Source organism: Mercenaria mercenaria, chromosome 17 (assembly GCF_021730395.1).
Source record: "Mercenaria mercenaria strain notata chromosome 17, MADL_Memer_1, whole genome shotgun sequence".
NCBI lineage: Eukaryota > Metazoa > Mollusca > Bivalvia > Venerida > Veneridae > Mercenaria > Mercenaria mercenaria.
In genome coordinates, this window is record NC_069377.1 from 51601855 (window position 1) to 51620824 (window position 18970).

Below are 18970 nucleotides of genomic sequence, written 5' to 3' on the forward strand. Positions count from 1 at the left end.
AATTGTACGTAAATACTTACTTCTTCCTATGTTTCAAATTCCTTAAGGACGATGTATAATACGTTATCTGTGTGGGGTTGGGGAACATTATACATTTATCAGTGTTGTGATTAGAATACAAAGGCAGTACTTAACTTCCCTATCTAACGCAAACTAACGAATGTTTTGAAAGCTGTATGTTTTAAGTTTAAGCTGTAATGCACAACATAACACTAGCTAATTTAAAGGCCCATAATGCCTTTGTTTAAAATGTGGCTGCCACATTTTCCGTTATGAACATAAAATACATTAATTTCTTGTTAAAGCCTATATCTGATAATTACTTTCTTTAACATATGTTAAAGGTTTGAATATTGCTGTATATACTAAATCTGTTATTGAATCCATTGCTTTTTACCTCCCTTTATGGCTTTTTCTATAACAGTTCATGTGCAATATTAACAGTAGTGCTTTTCTAACCATGTAAATATACATAACATCTATTTAAAAAGCTGTTTCATATGTTTTTAAGATAAAATGTAAAGCATTATAGACATTTGAATATAATAAAATCTACGGTAAGATCCTTTGGAAGCATAGAACGCAACCAAGCAACCAAATAGCAAACTCGATTTGAGTCTGTTCAGGGGAGGTAATAAAATATCGTAAACAATTTCGTTTTGTAACAACGATTTATAATAGGTATAATATATTACTGACGCTTGATATGAAAGTTAAATTTATAATGGCACATTTCTGTCACAGTTGTAAATACCCCCAAAATATAAGAAAAGTTTAGGTACATAAACTCATTTGGTATTACGGCCTAGCGAAGGCCGCTGAAAATAAAATGTCATTAGTCAGATCTGAAAGTCCGAAAAATGCCTTTTTACGTTTAGACTGGTAGGCTTATAACGCGGCAAAGTTTATACAGTAACAACGCCAAATAATGATAATATGTATGACTTTTAAGAATATGCCTATCCGCTGTACATATAACATTGGCACTGTATTTCGATAGATAGTACAGAACCATCCAATGCTTGCCTCTCTGGGAATTACATAACTATCAATGCTGAACAATATGATTCGAACTCAGACTGGTGAGGGACAGGTTTTTTTTTTATTATTATCTTGAACCTATAAACCAAGGAAAGGCTAGTTGTTCAAACTGATCTTACCAGTTTAGATGGAGTTGGATTTGTTTAAAAATTAAAAATAAACCTTTTGACTTTTTTACCATAACCGTTTTAGAAACGTTTTGACGGTATGGTTTTAAATGGAACGTGTTCGAAAACTGTACTGTATTCAGTTCCATGTTTTGTTTTTTGCCTCCAGAAAATAAATTTAGGTTTATTCTTTTTATCAGCTCCTTGCAGATTTTTATAAATTTCAGAATGATGCTTTCCTCTCCATATGCAGAAATTCAAATAATAGATGTGAGAACCTAGATCATTTTACTTGTGGAGTAGATGATATTCCAGAACGTAATAGTGTTGACTTCACTTTAAATTCATATAATAGGGTTATTATAACAGTAGCTCGATCTGGCATGCTGTATTCGGCTCTCGTGGATTTTTGCCAGATCGGATTTCACGAGGCGCGCAGGCGCCGAGTGTTATCCGACCTTGCAAAATCCACGAGAGCCGAATACAAAATCCAAGATCTAGCTACTATTATAATAACCCTCTTTTTTATATACCTCTACCTTTTTGTTTGTTGTTTTGTTATTGAACAAAATCTTCAATGTTTATCGATATTAAAATGGAACTAAGTGAAGTTTTTATGTGCGCTATTTATAGAACTGTATCAGGGCATGCATATTAATGAAAGTAGTCCGGCAACATACAATACAAAAGGTACAATACGGAATTTAAAAGGTACAATACGGAATTTTTGTCTGTCTGTTCATATTTAATTGTGAATTACAAGTTGATTTTTTACAGATTTTACATAGGTATATAATAAAGTTATTTATTGATTTCTTCGAGTATGTGAATTCTAGATGGAAGAAATTCTATAATAAAATGGTTTTACATTTTTTTCAGTTAAAGGGCTATCTGTTGTAGATTATTGTATTGTATCTTACCGAAGTTTAAACCATTATCAAGTTTTTGTTGTCACTCGTACGCGTGTCACAGAAGTGATCAACAATGTAGGTAGCTTGAGCAGGCTAGCACCTACAAACCTACCAGATCATCATTTACTTTCATCAAATTTGGTGCGTTTAAATCTTAACCAGGTTTGCAAATTACATTTCATTTTTGACAAGTTTGATGTGACTAAGTAACAAGGAAGATCAAGATAGTCTTGCACAAATATAACGTGCTATCTTTAAGCTAGAACAGAGTCTGCGCACTGAAAATCATATTGATAATATTTATGAGTAATGGTGTGATATTATTAAGCAAACTATGCCCAATAGTTACCATTTAAAGCTCTTCACGTTGATAGTTCAAATAAAAAGCACAAACGCGGTAAAATACGGTGGTCGTAGAATATTGCTAGGTTATGATCCGATAAGTGCACTGCAGATAAAAATTGCTTGAATGCAGGAAGAGGAGTGCAAGAGTACGACTTAAGCCTTTTTTGGTCTACTACGTAAACAATTTAACAATGAGGTACAAAAAGTAAAGCATCTTTATTGGCATTCTTTATTGTGAGCTTTAAAGTAATTGTGATGAAAAACAGAAATGGGTTTTGGAAGCGTACTGGAAACGTTGAGATCAATCAACATATGAAAAATGAAAATACCAAAAACATTTTTTTATAGATGTAGTATTGAATTATGGTGGAACTTTGAACGTTTTTATCAGATGTCGAATGGAAAGTTGATTTAAGTGCTCTATTTAGGCAAGAAAATTTGAATTATGTATCTAATGCACATACTGAATCTGTTACTCGTGACAATCTACATTTCAATCATTTTATTTCTGGAAGTTAAAAAAAATGTTGATAATGCAAAATGAAGTAAAGCATTTGGGCGGACTCTATACATGTTGAAGTTATGAAAAATGATTGTGCAATATCATTTTTGCATAATATACTGTTTAACATGTGTTTTGAAATTGGTATTGTCCCGTCTTTATGGAGCAAGTGTGCAATTGATCAAATACCAACGTCATCTGGCCTAGCCTCAATGGATCCTCTTTCTTACGGTATAGCATTAGCTTCGGTAGTTTACAGGCTGTACTGCAGTATTTTAAATGAGGGTAGAAAGTAATGATTAGATAGAAGATGAGCAAGGCGGCTTCCGTTAGAATCGCAGTACTATTGATCATATTTCATCACTTTCAAGTATCAAAAATACATATACTAGAAAGATAAATAAACTGTCAACCTTCATAGCTTTTATTGATTTCAGTAAAGCATATGATGTTTAAACAGAGACAAGATATGGAATAGGATGTATGATTCTGGTATATGTGGTAAAATTTTGAAAGCTGTTAGATCCCTTTATTCATCTGTCTCGTCTTGTGGAAGAATAAATACTTTTTGTACTGACTTTCTTGAAGTAAAGTTGGGTCTTAGTCAGGGCTGTATCTTGTCACCTTTGCTTTGAAATCTGTCTTAATGACCTTATTGTATACCTTAAAAGTTTTGACATATGAATTACTCTTGGTAATGGGAGCCCGCCCGCTTAGCTCAAAAAGGAGAGCACTGGTCTATGGAACGCGAGATCGTGAGTTCAGTCCTCGGGAGAGGAGCATGTTCTCCGTAACGTTTTGATAAAGACATTGTGTCTGAAATTATTCGTCCTCGATTTCTGATTCATGTGGGGAAGTTGTCAGTTACTTGCGGAAAACAGGTTTGTACTGGTACAGAATCCAGAAACACTGGTTAGGTTAACTGTAACTGAAATACTGTCGAAAAACGGCTTAAACCCAAAACAAGCAAACACAACATTTGGTGTTGATAAAGTTTGCTTTCTTTTGTATGCAGATAAAACTGTTTTACTAGCAGAAAATGCCGATGAATTACAGACTGTACTAAATATATTGTCATATTGATGTAGCACAAATCATATGAACATTAAATCAAAAAGCAAGATCATAAGTAATTTATTGTTTTACAAATAATTGAATATCTCTAATTATGATCCAGTTTTTGATACCTTTCGTCGCCAAAAGTCTCAGGCATTTTATATTATTTGGAATAACTGTTCCTGTCGCTTTGGTGTCAATTTCACCATAAACCAAATCTACAAGATTAAAAAATTTACTGGCGCAAGAACTTTTATTATCAAAGGCTTCCGAAGAGGTTGATTCAGAATATAATAAAGACGAATGGTAGAAAGAATCTTTTCTCGTTTCAACTGCTCCGGTAGCAATTATAATTCTAGAAAAATTATGAGGCTTTTCAAAATTCAATGTAAAGTGGTCGTCTTTACTCGCTGTCTTGGCCCAAAAATATGTGGCATTATCATTGTCATATGCATGTTTAGGGATATGTCCCCGGTAGGTTATCAATGACGTTTTAATTTTCGCTGGCGGATTATCTCCTGTGGGCATATCTAAATACAAGTCAAGTTCTAGTCCGTCTTTATAAGTATTGTCCAAAACTGGCATTAATTTGTTCTTTAAAGATGAAAATCTCCCAATGTGTTGAAACAGACTATAATTTGCATGGAAAGGTTTCTTTTGTCCTCTTTTATGCCTCATTGCCCCTAGAAGAAAATCGCACGGAGCAAGATCATAATGTTTTAGTAGGAACATAGAAACGAATTCCAAATCAGAAGACCGGAATAATTTGCCTATGAAACCTAAACGAGAAAATTCTAAAAGAAACCAAGTCTGGGATGTACTCGCGATAACATTTCGAATATCTTGTATAAAATCTGTCGCCACGATGACGTCATCCTCCAGCTGAATATAAAACTCAGATAAATTTCTGCTGTATAGAATCATAAATGCAAAGTCTTTATTTTGTTTCGCTTGCCATTTCAGTCTCGACTGAGAATCGTTAAATGTTTGTTTAACATTGTCTAAATCAGGATATATACAATCAATCGTGTTTATAACATGGATCATTCCATGATCACAAAACGCTTTATATCTTTCATACACACTTGTGGATAATTCATTATTATATGTTTTGTTGGCATCAGAGACCATGACCACTATTGTTGTCTGGTGATGTTCAACCTCAGGCATCTTTTCGAGTATAGAGTCTAGTGTATCAAATAGATACAGTCTTTCTGTGTTCATTCGTTGTACAGATGGTATTCCTATTGTCAGATATCCTGAAAGTAAGAAGAAAATCCCACAAAATATGACATATCGAAGACTTGAATAGGGCAGTTATACAGATAAAAGTAGTGCATGGGTATGTTTAAGAGTTGAGTAAGAAAATGTGCTTTCATAATAACTTTTAAGATAATTATAGAGACTGCCGATGGCGTGGCCAGACCCCTAAAGTCAATTTCTTTTCGCTCATTTTTTGTTTTGCTTCTAGGCTATACGTCACAGGTGTATCTACGAAAATGATTTACTTATTAAGATTTAAGACAATTCTGTTGATAAACTTTCACTCCAGAATTGCAAATCTACTATTAAGATAGATCTGAACGTTTGTTATATAGAACAACTTGAAGACATGAGTTAAGATAATTTATCCACATAACTTAGAACAATAATTGTCCAAAAATGATGCTCCTGATTATAATGTATTAGCTTTGCTAACTTGTAGTTCTGTTCATCATTTCTGAAACATATATGTTACCAATGTTTAGAATATCATCAAGGTACCTTACGTTGTCATTGAATACTTCAGTTATCTTAAAGTTGGTCTAAAAGGACAAACTAACCAGGCCATGTTGCTTATAACAATGTACATGTAAAAACTAAATCAGCAACACGAAGGTCATAGTTGAGATATCAGTTTCCTTTTTATATCTTTTATTACCATTTAACAAATACGTTATACAACAGACAAACGCATCACTTATCTGATCACTGGTCGAAAAAGCGTATTTGTTAAATTCATTGTAAGATAAAAATGCTCATTCTTCTTTGCATGTCAGATAATTAGCATTTTCTCCTGCAAATTTCTTCTCAATTAATTAAAGCTGCTTGTTTACCTTTCGTGAAATGTGGTTAAATGGTTTGAAGAATAGAAAAAATTTAAAGAGTTAATACTTAACGACTTATAATGTTTATCTTACCTTTTTATGAATATTTTCGGAGTCTTAATAAAAGAGCCCCCATTTTCTTAAATCATACATGATAGTCTGTTAATCGAATTTGTAATGAAAAAGCACACTGATCTACACATTCTATTTGAACATAGAAAATAGATAAAAACAACTTTGAGAATTTTCATTAACATTTACAGTTGATGAACTTTAAATTTCTTATAGTAAAGATGTCAACAAAATTGCATTTTTCCCTATAAATTCCCATTATGAAAATTTGCTTGATTTACAAACCAGGTAAAAAAAGAAAGACAAAAATTCATACGACATGTCATATTTCTGAATAAATTAAGTATACCATTATGTCCTAAAATGGAACCCAAGGACTTATAGAATTATAGAATAGCAGAAAAAGGTATCACAAGTATGACTGTTGTACAATCAATTACTGTTAGATTTTTATGAGAAATATGACATGTTGGTCCCAATATAGGTTCCCTGTCTTCTTGGTGCAACTTTTTTTCCAGTCATGTGTATACGTTTCGATGTGAATTTTATACACATATGACTAAACTGGAGCACAATTACTTTACAGCTGAAGAAAATTTAGATCTTGTCTTGTAAAAATAAAAGAACAAAATCCCAAATTTTTTGTTTTCGTTAAAAGCAAAGTTATAGGAAAATGAGTACATGTGAACCCTAGAAATTGAATCATTAACCTGGTTATAAGAATGTTTCTGAAGTAAGATAAGGTTAATTGTTCCATATTGATTTTCAGCGGACTTCCATGACATAATCTCTGTAACATCAATAGAAAAAAATGGAATTCAACAGGTTGCCCGGCACGACAAAAATGATATTGTTGCAGGCTCGGTTTTATAGAGCATATTCATAGACGGTAGTGGAAATGCATATCACGCTGAGCAGAACTCAACATTATACCAAACTATAATTTAGAGACATCCACAGATCTATGTGTTCATACGACGAACTACCTAGAATTTTCCATTATGCACAGAACTGATTTCCATGAAAAGCGGCGTATAGTTCCCAAAAATGGGATAGCTATAAACTAAAAAATCATCAATTTTATCCACCTAATATGTGACAGAGTTTTCCATAAATAATGGCTTTGTATATGTAAATATATGAATAATAAACATTCTAAAGGTCACTGAGCGTGATAGTGAGATCGTTTTGAGTTTGCAAAATAGTTTTATTAATAATTTTAATTCTATGGCCAAAAAGGTACTTTTCCCATTTCTAAACTTTCGCAAAATTACAATTTCGACAATTTTCATTATAAAGGTTATACATAGATTGTATGGCACTGTTGCCTTTATGCTTACTAAGATATTCTGAAAGTTCTCAGCCTATAATATTCCTTTTACAAAAGAAGTAATTGCTTTATTTTTTAATTTTAAAAATGGCAATTAAAAATTATCAATGGAAAATTACCCACCAACATCGTTCTGTCGATTAATTTAAACCTAATCAAGATTTTTAAAAAATTAAAAAGTTCCCAATGTCACACTTGGAACTCACTTAAAGGTTTTGTTTGATATTAAATGGGAAATAAGGAACAACCCTTGTTATGGAAAATTGTGGTGGAAAAGTTGGATCCAACAGTATAGTTTGTAACCTTATTTGTCTGTACTGCAGATAAGATAAGATTCTAACCGCATGAATGAGATATCATGTTCTTCAGCTTAATTTGTTTTCATAGATTTATCTTCTAAATGAAGAAAAAAAAAATAAATAAAAAATAAGTTACATTTTATTTTTACAACTTTTTAATGGTATCCTTTGCGCATCTTTCACTAAAATAGTTTATTTTGGATACTGACTTTATAATATTATGTAAAAATCATCATCTAATGAATTTAACATGACAAAACTTATTACCAAAACTTTGTTTGTAGAGCTACGTTCACAAATAAATGTCATGTATAACAGTGATGTGTTAAAAACTATTTTTATTGGCATTAAATATACATGTACTGTGCCTAGCTTTTAATGCAATCCGTTTAGATTATTTTGAACTTAACACAGTACTATACTGCATGTTCATTTTATTTTTACATAGATACTTCGAAGAGAATGGTTCACGTTTTCATGTATGAATTTGAGTTTAAAATAAATCTAAACATACCAGTTAAATATATATGAAAAACGATTTCATTAATACTTTAATTTATTAGTATTTACTTTAAATTGATGACGATATTATTAAACTTTGATTGCTAGGGAAATTCAAAATATATGAATATGGAAGTATCAATTTTTAGTAAAAGCATAAACTGTGCTGGTAGAATCCAAGCACCACAAATATAATCTAAGGTATAAACTGTTACCCTTCTTCAATCTTGGTTTTCCATATAAAAGTGGCTGGTATGGGTGTTTGAAGAAAGCATCTGTAAAGTACCTCAATGATGGGGTATTGTTGTTTGAAACCTGTGGACATCGTTCTTTTGTTGTTAATTTATCATTTAAGCCCGTGTAAATAAAAAAGAAAGCATCGTAACATGTAGATCACATGTCTGTTTTCACAAATTGGCACGTGATCTGTGTCAAATCAATACTAAGTAGCTCATTATTATATAAGGTAAATTTTGAGTTGACTTAAAAATGAATTAACAAATGAATGTTGTGACAACATGGCTTAATATCTAATACATGAAATGTTTTATTAACGTATACAGTACGGACTAATGTAATTGATTTCGTTTACATTCCTATCGAGACATCGTGTTTTCCCTCCCAGTATACCTGGACATTGCATTTACTGCCTGATATCCATAACTGCTAGTTTTAATCATCTTGTATCATAACTACATTGTAATTTAAGATACTAATTCGAGCTTTAGAGTTAGCTCATCCCATTGTAATTTATCCGCTCCCACTTTCAGTGACATGTATCTATATCTGAGAAGAATAAGGTCAAACAAACCTCTGAAGCAAGTTCTCAAGCCCTAATCAACATTATCATGAATTCGTGATGACTATTGTCGCCTTTATTTCTTAAAATGTCAAGTTTTATTATGATTTTTTTTCAATGGGCCAAGTTTAGTTCAGACACGAGTTATTCCATTTCACTGCTAACATAAATAGTTTTATCCCTTAGTTCTCAGTATCGTTTCTATATTTTGTCTGAGATCCTTCATTTTCTCTTTTTTAGTGTTGTTCTTAGGTTTTTTTCATTTATCTTCTGAGATAATTTTGCACATTGTTATATTATCCTCACTAAAGATGTTATGGTGTGTGGTATGGGGATGTGTGTAGTGCCAGTATCAGTGTAAATGGTTCGAAATAATATGTAGCCTCTTCCTCACGGTTAGCTTTGACATCAATTGTTAAAGTCAGGTGGACATGAACTAACGGTCGGTAATTTCCGTTCAAATACGTTTTCTCCGTATGTGATTTCGGCATTTTCCGACTTTCACGGAAATAATTACTTGTATATGCTACATTAGATACCGAAGAATGCCGAAATAACAGAAGAGACTACGAAATCCTCGGAAATTGCCGAGTCCACTATCTTTCCACAGTTTTCTGTTGTGTTACTGCATCAGTTTAGGTGAACTTTTGCTGTCTTAGAATTACGTAGGCAACATATGGTCAAAAGACACTTAATAGATAAACTTTTATAGGTTTTACTTAAGTATTATTCACTAGCTACTCAACCATCTTAATGAGAAAATTGAGATTTAACGTGAGAAAAAAGGATATCGTATCTTTTTTAACAAACCTCGCTTTCAGGATTTCCTGTGAAAAGTTGCATGTAATCTGCTCGATTTGCTTCCACTGTAAAGTACAAAAAATGAAATCAGTTGAAATTGCACAAATGCTTCGGAGCAAATAAATGATCACGTCGATACACGAGACAGAGTACATGAAAAGGATCCCAGAGATTACAATTTTTTTTTGTCACGTAGAGCATTACCTTACATGTGCATTCGATTTCTGGCCTAATAATTAATGCTTGCCCCGCAATGTTGTTATATCTTACTTGTCTATTTATCTATGTTAGTTAGTTGGGTGTGGCTGTGTGTGTTATCTTTGGTACATGGATGTCTGCGCTATTGTGATTTACGTTGTAGTATAACTGTGATTAAGGAACGCAGCATTCCCTTTGTATATTCATCCTTGTTCTACTTTCCCCTTCAACCCTCTCCCCTCCCCCTTTCTACCCCTTACCCTTTCCTCCCCTTCTATCTATATTTTGCATAAAATTTAAATGTACTTGTTGGATTTTTTGAAATAACCCGTCTGTAATGCTTTTCTTTTACAGCTTCTTTTTGTTGTAGGCGGGCCTACTTTGCAAATGCGTGGCTCTAAGGCTGTGTTTTTAGTGTTCTGTGCTTCCGAGAAATCTACCCTTACCTATCACATTTTGCTATTACTGGATATGTAGTCTTATTTTTATATTTTATAATAAACAGAGTTTGAGCCATTCCTCATGAAAAGGGACACTCTTATTGTAAGGAAAGATGTTTACACCAAATACTTTTTGACCACTCATGCTTTTACTTTGAGACTGGTGCTAGTACAGTTTTCAGATTCAATGTGGAGAGATGTTATTTACGTGTATTCAGACAAGTCCGTCCGCTTACGATACTATTTTTGTCTAAATATGTTGTGGTAACGTTTTGTAGAACTTTTGATAATTATCGAATTTTTATTCGTGTTTCATATATTTGTAAAAACAGATCATCGCGCCATAAAAGATAAGCGAAATGGATTCAAAATTTTAATTATGTAATAAAAATCAAATATATATAGATTTAGATTACAATTATAGTAGATGTAAATATTAACTAGGGCTTAGAATTAGAGGGAATATGTATATCCTTTAGTATAATAGTAATAACCCAATTGTAGAGCGTCCGCTTCGAGTGCGGGAGGTCGTGGGTTCGATCCCCGGCCGCGTCATAACAAAGACGTAAAAAAGTGGTACTAGCAGCTTCCTCGCTTGGCGCTCAGCATTAAGGAGATAGTGCTAGGACTAGTTAGCTCGGTGTCAGTATAATGTGACTGGGTGGGGTATCATGCCAGGTGTCTACGGCGTGATATTCCAGTGAGGCAGCTTTATAAAATTGGGCATTGTGCTCACTGCTACAAGTAGACATCGTCGTTTACATGACTGAAACATTGTTGAAAAAGACGTTAAACCCGAACACGCACACGCACACGCACACACACACACACACACACACACACACTTGTGATAACATGTAATATGGGTATTTATAAGTGCAATACGATATGGAACTTGTTTTATGTGGTATATTTTTATATATGTAACAAGATAGTCTCAGGTAACTCAGTAATGAGTGGCAGCATCTAATATGTTTTATGTTATTATATGTAATATGTACTGTGATGTTATTCATGTATGCCGATGAGACTGAAATAAATAAATGAAATAAAATAAAAAAGTATTTACCCCTATGCGTATGAAGATATGTAAGCTGCGCCATGAATACAATCAGGAACGCAAAAAGTACGAGTTTTATTGCAGTGTTAACAAATCTGTTTCCAGAGTATCTCGAGACAGCCATCCTGCAAAAATATTATAAATTAAAAATGCTTTCATTGCCTATCTGTTATCTTCCTACAAATTTGTTTTGATATAAGTTTGTTCAGTTCATGCAAAATACTTTTCCTATTACAAAGTTTCCAAATATAGATGAATTTTGTATTTTAACCGTTTTCAATACATAAACGCATACATATTTTGTTTGTTTTCAAATAGGAGTGTCGGGGGAAACATTTTTAAAATACATTCAGTGTTGTTACAGGACAGTGTGAGCATAATCATCTTTTTTTTACATGATGGACTATTAAAGGTTTTGATTTGTTTTGGTTTGGTTTAACGTCACACCAACACTATTAAGGTTATGTGGCAATTTTCCAGGTTTTCGTGGTGCAGGAAGACCCCAGGAGCCCTTACGGGCATAATCTAGTCACAATCAGGTACCTGGGTAGAACCACCGATCCTCCGTAAGCCAGCTGGATAGCTTCCTCACATGAAGAATTCTACGCCCAAAGTGAGGCTCGAGTGGCAAGTGCTTTAAAGATTTTAGGAAGAGGTATTAATCGACAGCAATACATCCGTTAACAAAATGGCAAAAACAATGCATAAGGACTTATGGTTTTGTTTTCAATGTTAAAATTCATTCTTGCTATTTAGGATTTGGTACATCCTTATGCTTGTATTTACAAAGAAATCCGTTGGTTTATGGTTTATCATTTTAGATAGGGATCAAAATAGTCTACAAAAAATGTTGGTAAATTCAAATACTGTTTTCGGTAAAAGACTATCTCATTAATATCCTGAACTCTTGATTGTCACGTAGACAGTATATATGTGAATGATGTGAATTAGACGATGTACTACGTACAAGTCTGAATAAAATATCTGTTCTGTTCTGTTCTGATTAAATTCTAAAGGTCAACATATCAATTACCATATCGTTGATAGACGTATAAGGTATCTAGGCCCTATTTAGTATATTTTCAACTGAGGCTAAGTAAGAACCAGGCTCCTCGCATTTTCTTTACTAAACAAGCAAACATCGACGATTTGCTTAGACTTTTGACAATAATTGAATATAAAATGCGCAGACAATTCATTTTATAATTTCTGATTGTTTTATAAAATGAAATTTCTGAGAACGAAACAATAAAACAATTTTTTTTTAAAATGTATTGGCGAAACGTCATACATGTCAATTTCATATAGAAGCTGGTTGACAAATTGAATATTATAAGACTTATAAACTCAGTACATCAAATTTCAGAGAAAACTATAGGAATGCCATACATTTAATTCACGCTACCGAAAAAAACAAAACAAAAGAACAAAACTATACCTTTACGATTTTGGCAAGAAGAAACTTATCCACATCCAATGCATCAAATTCAAACACAGATTTTCTTCAATCGGTGTCTCATGTTGACGAACACAGAATTTTTATCGCATTTCATTTTTTTTCTGAATCTTTCATTCATCTGTTCATTACGCTTGTTGATAAGTTAACAAAACGTTATCTACCACACTTATTGAAGTATATAATTAGCACATATAAAACAGGCACCCGTGAATTAAACAAAAAAAAGGGAAAAAAGATTGGGTTAATGTTGTAACGGTAATGAACATTATGGTGTCATTGTCAATTTAAATACAAAAGAAATGATATTTTTACTGTACTATATAATCAATAAAGAGAAATTTAAGACAGACAAGGTGAAATTTAAGACAGATTATAATACCTTTGTTTTAAAGTGATAATCGTCATTGGAGCTAGATTTATGTTAAACGTCCTTGTCATTTTTCAAAACCTACCTAAATAAACAAAACAAAACAAGACAAAACAAAGTGCCAGTATAAATAATGATATATTCGTATACTACAATATTTATCTTGACACAAAGAACGAGACATAAAATACAATTTACCCGTTCACAAGCGTATTTACAGCTTTACAATACAGCTTTACATTTACATTTTATAATTAACCAACAAACGCCTGATTTAAAACAATACATGTAAGTTTTTGTAAAGAAGTACTCATAAACAGAAAATCACAAAATAAAACCTTAAACAGTAATTTATAAAGGGTCGTTTATTTTTATACGACACTACTTGCGGTTTTAATATTTCCTTATTATTTTTGATCAACGAAAAATCTTTCTGACCGACGACGCTAAACATAGATTAAAATTAGGCATGTCCTAAGCACGAATCATTCACATCTTTACAATTGTTGAAGATAGATCTTCAGTATCTCTCATAAAAGTGTGAGCTTCAAATCCATTTTCACAAGTGGTAATTGAGATACCAGATTACATGCAAAAACTTAACCAAATAGAAAACAGACATCAATATGAAAGCGCACATTTACTAACAAATGGATGCAAAAGTTGTACATATTTTTAGAATAGTCAAGTAAAACAAATTTCTATGACCCAGCTCTTAAAAAGATTTATACCAATAGGTATTGCATTTTCCGCACAAAATATTACTTTTACGATTGTTTGATCAATGGGTTGGTCTAAATTATTCGTCATTGCAATGTCACATATCAAAAGGCGAAAATAAAATGCTTATTACAGCAATAGAAATATGTGCTAAAATTTCAAGTTATTGCTGTATAAAAACAATTTATACAGTGAAAGTTATCTAGGATCTGCTAAGAAGTTTTGTTCAGTATATATTCAAATACAGGCAAAGGCATAATTACCGCACAAGCTTGTAAGTACAACATCTTCATCTTAAAACATGTAAAGCTTTTGGAAAACTGCAATATTAACAAATAAACTTTAATTTTATATCTCATTGGTAAAAATTCTTAATTGTCTTCAGAAACAATACATAAATTTATGATCCATGTAACAGATAATTATATAGTGTATAATAATTTAGGCTGCCGTTTCCTAATATATCGCTGCACTAAACATACATATGTTTCCGCCATTGATAGTATTTGAAATGTTTTTCTTTACTGTGATATGCTGTTCATTATGTATGAGCCTAAGTATTGAAATAAAAGTTGAAAGAAAGTTGAAAAAATGTAGCAAAAGAAATATTCTTTTTTTAATTTATTGAAAATATATGAAATGGACAGAAAATTCCTTTATTTAAATGGATACTCAAATTAACTGTCACTTGCCGACACCAAATTTTCTGAGCACTTCTGATGGTACAATGAACTTGTGGATATTTCTGTGTTTATCTTCTGGTTCTTTTTGTTTTTAATCCACGAATCTTCTGTTTCGCTTAACAACGTGCACATCTAACGGTCAAAACTAAACTGTCACCCATGTGAAAATGTTTGCAACATAGTTAACATTTCTGAAAGCTTTTAATTTGCACAATCTGAATCGTTCCAATTAACTGTTTTCAGTGTCTTGTTGACTACTACAGACGTTTAATTCCTTCAGATCAGGAATGTCTTCAAACATTGTATCAGGTGTCTAAAATACCAGTATTTGTTTCAACAATACCGGCACAGCTGAACAGTCTACTCAGTCAGAGCAACCTCATGTGACTTCACAAATTGAGATTGCAAGGACAGAAAATAATAATCATATGAAAGGAACTGGCCGCGAAGTTGTTAAAGTTAGAGGTGACAGACATTGCTTGCTATATGCTGTTAGAGAGTGCCTGGATGTAGAGCAGAAGGTCCATATAACACATACAGTAATATGTATTGCTCTGAAGGAAGTGCAGAGATGCCTTGTCAGTTACAATGGTTCCACAAACGATAGTGCTGATAATGTACCTAACAGAACTATACGTGCAGTAATGATTCAGTTGATCTTGTTTTGTTAGCACTATGTAATGTTCTTAATGATTCTGCAATCATATACAGATACCACAAAAATGCATCCGGAAGAGACGGCGTGGAAAGCAAAGTGGATATATTTCTAGCTTTATGTAGAGAATGGACAGCTACCCATTTCAACTGGCTCCGATAAAAATCAAAGTACTGAGAGGACTGATGGGGGCAATGCTTTGCAGTTTCAAGACTTGATGTAACCCATTCATGTCAGGGAAGTACATGCAGGCATTATGTAATGCACTTGTGTGTGGCAAGAAATGGAGTGGTCACAACTTTAAGTGTGCACAACAATAAAATTTACTAACTTCGTGTTCAATACACTTCTATATTTTGTTCAAAAGGTAAAGATAAAGAAATCTAGTCTTGTTCAATAGCAGCTGTTCATCGACAAGCAAAAACCTTTCATTGCCAGGTTTGATAAAATGAAAAAGATAAAGCTATACAATGTATTTCAGTTTCTTCAATACTTCTGTTTGCATACCTGACATCATGTGTTCTTGACAGTCTAACAGAAACAGGCAAATTTTGTAACACTGAAAAAATGTAGGCTATGTTTTCTAATGTGTACAGTACTTATCAATTAAAAAATTCAGGAATGTTTTTGTTACAAATAAGCATCATTTTAATAAGGAGTCGTCAGTAGTTAACACACAAACACCTGTAAAAAATATTTTTATAGATCTACCCTTTTTCCATTCCAACTATTGCTAAAATTCAGTAACTGTTTTCTTAAAAACATACATGATTATGATGATATTATTATTCGTATTGTTTGTTATGTTTGTTGATCAAAATAACATTGTCTTTTTCAATTTAGGTTATTTAATGTACACCTGTATTTCAAACTATCAATATCATGATATAAGAAATAAATTAAACACTATGAAAACCGTGATTCGTCATATCAATGAACCTACCGAACTGGCGTATACAGTTATGTTCGAGTAAATTAGGATACGAAACGCCCGTGGAAAAAGAACAAGATTTCTGGTGGTTCTGCCTTCGAATATCACCATCAGACACAATTTGCACCCTCAGGTAGATGAAATACATTAAACTGGTAACATAAATGTATATCTGCAGGGATAATTACCAAGAAAATGAGGCCAAAATATAACGGGCACCTGTGGCAAGTTATCATCGCGGAGTGGTGGATTACCTCCCATAGCAAAAATCACTCGGTCTGAAAAATGATGAAATACGTATATGTACACGCAATTATAACAGTACTTAGCGCACTTTTTACGTTAAACGATAATTTTCCTGCAGATAAATAATAGTTTGTTCAGCGTATATCCTTTCCGCAGCCTTAACGTACTAAAAACGTATTAGCGTCTGATGGCCCTTTCACGCTTCCGTAGAAACAACATTTATTACACGAAACTTATTTTGAAAATTTTTCTGAAATGTCTAGGTCTGCAGCTCTCAAATACGGTTATATCTTACATCTGAGGCATATACTGACACTCTCAGACAACATCAAAAATGACATTTTGAGCGATTTGATGAAGTTCCAAAATTATCGATGTACCCTTCGTCCGTTACGGACCCCTGTGGGATTTCTGTTTATCCAGAGCTCAAATATTTTTTCATAGATTAAAAGCTGACATGCCGTACTAAAGCCCAGGTAATTTCAATTCGTAATAAAGTGCTGAAAATTGGCTCCCCAATAGCAAAAAAAACCCCAAAAAACAAGAAGTCCACGCGCAAACATTTAGACGGGGTGACCCCTGCGCGTGACCCCTGACTATCTACGAATCAAAATGCGGCTTTCGTTTTCAAGTTTAGCATTTCTACTTTCATTTTATTTACTTCCGGAAATAGTTGAAGGTCGAGTGACGTCATTTTCTGTGTTGTCAAAAACATACATATGCCTGGCGAGATTGCATAAATATGTACTGGCCGTCCTAAGGATATATACTATAATTTCTATGTACAATATGATATCAAAACAATATAAGCTTTTTGTAGAAAAAAATGCTTAAAGCCCAGGTAATTTCAATTCGTAATAAAGTGCTGAAAATTGGCTCCCCAATAGCAAAATAAACAAGAGCGCCGCCAAGCGGGGCAATATACGCCCAAAGGCTTACATCATAGAATGGGAGAACTTGACTGTTGAAGCCCCAAAGGACTGGAACAACAAAAGGAAAACTTCAAAAAAAAATCTAAGTCCACAAAAAAAAAATCAAAGTCTACAAAAAAATCCTTATCAGGTACAGGTATGTAAGTATGTAAAAATACACCTTAAAATTGGAGGTACCATCCATGTTGTACCACAGAAAAGTGGTCTCAGTTTTTCCCTACGGCCAATAATAAAAAAGTTTCAAAATAAGCTATTTATAGTAACATAAAAGGGAAGTAATTAAAAAAAAATTTATTGTAAGTACAAAAAAAGAGATCTGCCAAATAAAAACAAGAGCACTGCAATGCAGATCAATATACACAAAGCAAAGTCATATATGACCTTTGACCCTTAAGTGTGACCTTGACCTTGAAGCGAGTCATCCGGAACATGCGCTCTGCACATCGTTGCAATGTTGTGAACATTTCTGCCAAGTTTCTTTGAAATCCTTCCAGCAGTTTAAGAGTTACAAAGCGGACACGAAACAAACTGATATGACTTTTGACCCCTAAGTGTGACCTTGACCTTGAAGCGAGACATCCGGAACATGCGCTCTGCACGTCGTCTTGGTGTGGTGAGCATTTGTGTCAAGTTTCCTTGAAATCCTTCAAGGGGTTCAAGAGTTACAGAACGGACACGAAACAAACTGATATGACCTTTGACTCCTAAGTGTGACCTTGACCTTGAAGCGAGACATCCGGAACATGCGCTCTGCACGTCGTCTGGGTGTGGTGAACATTTGTGTCAAGTTTCCTTGAAATCCTTCAAGGGGTTCAAGAGTTACAGAGCGGACACGAAATTGCTAACGGACAGACGGACAGACGGACGGACAGACGGACAGACGGACACCAGCGTCATAACATAATACGTCCCTTCGGGTGTATAAAAAAAAATGAAGTCCACGCGCATACATTTAGACGGGGTGACCCCTGCTCGTGACCCCTGACTATCTACGAATCAAAATGCGGCTTTCGTTTTCAAGTTTAGCATTTCTACTTTCATTTTATTTACTTCCGGAAATAGCTGAAGGTCGAGTGACGTCATTTTCTGTGTTGTCAAAAACATACATGTGAATGGCGAGATTGCATAAATCGACACCTCAGAATTAGAAGGGCGTAAGTGGAAAATCATAGTTTTCGGCAAAATGAAAAAAACTGTCTATGACAGATACGCCCTTCTAATTCTAGGGGCGTAAGTAGACTTTTCTGGTACAACAATTAAGTGCAGATACGCCCTTCTATTACTGGGATTCTGAAAAACTTTTCACTTACGCCCTTTTATTATTGGTGAATTTGGTCAACACAGCAGTTTGTGACAAAAGTGTTTGTTTACAGAATTATGCCCCTTGGTGTGTAGTTCCAAAATATGTATGATTCATAAAAGGGTGTA

General features: G+C 33.5%; 1 protein-coding gene across 1 annotated transcript; it reads right to left on the reverse strand.

Moving 5' to 3' along the window:
• Positions 1–3333: 3333 nt before the first annotated feature.
• LOC123536846 (alpha-1,3-mannosyl-glycoprotein 4-beta-N-acetylglucosaminyltransferase C-like) lies at positions 3334–8603 on the reverse strand. The gene is made up of 2 exons (XM_045320324.2): positions 8467–8603; positions 3334–5221 (listed from the first exon to the last, which is right to left on the reverse strand). The coding sequence occupies exon 2, from the start codon at positions 5184–5186 to the stop codon at positions 4041–4043; it is 1146 nt and encodes a 381-aa protein (XP_045176259.2). The 5' UTR covers positions 5187–5221; positions 8467–8603; the 3' UTR covers positions 3334–4040.
• Positions 8604–18970: the final 10367 nt, after the last annotated feature.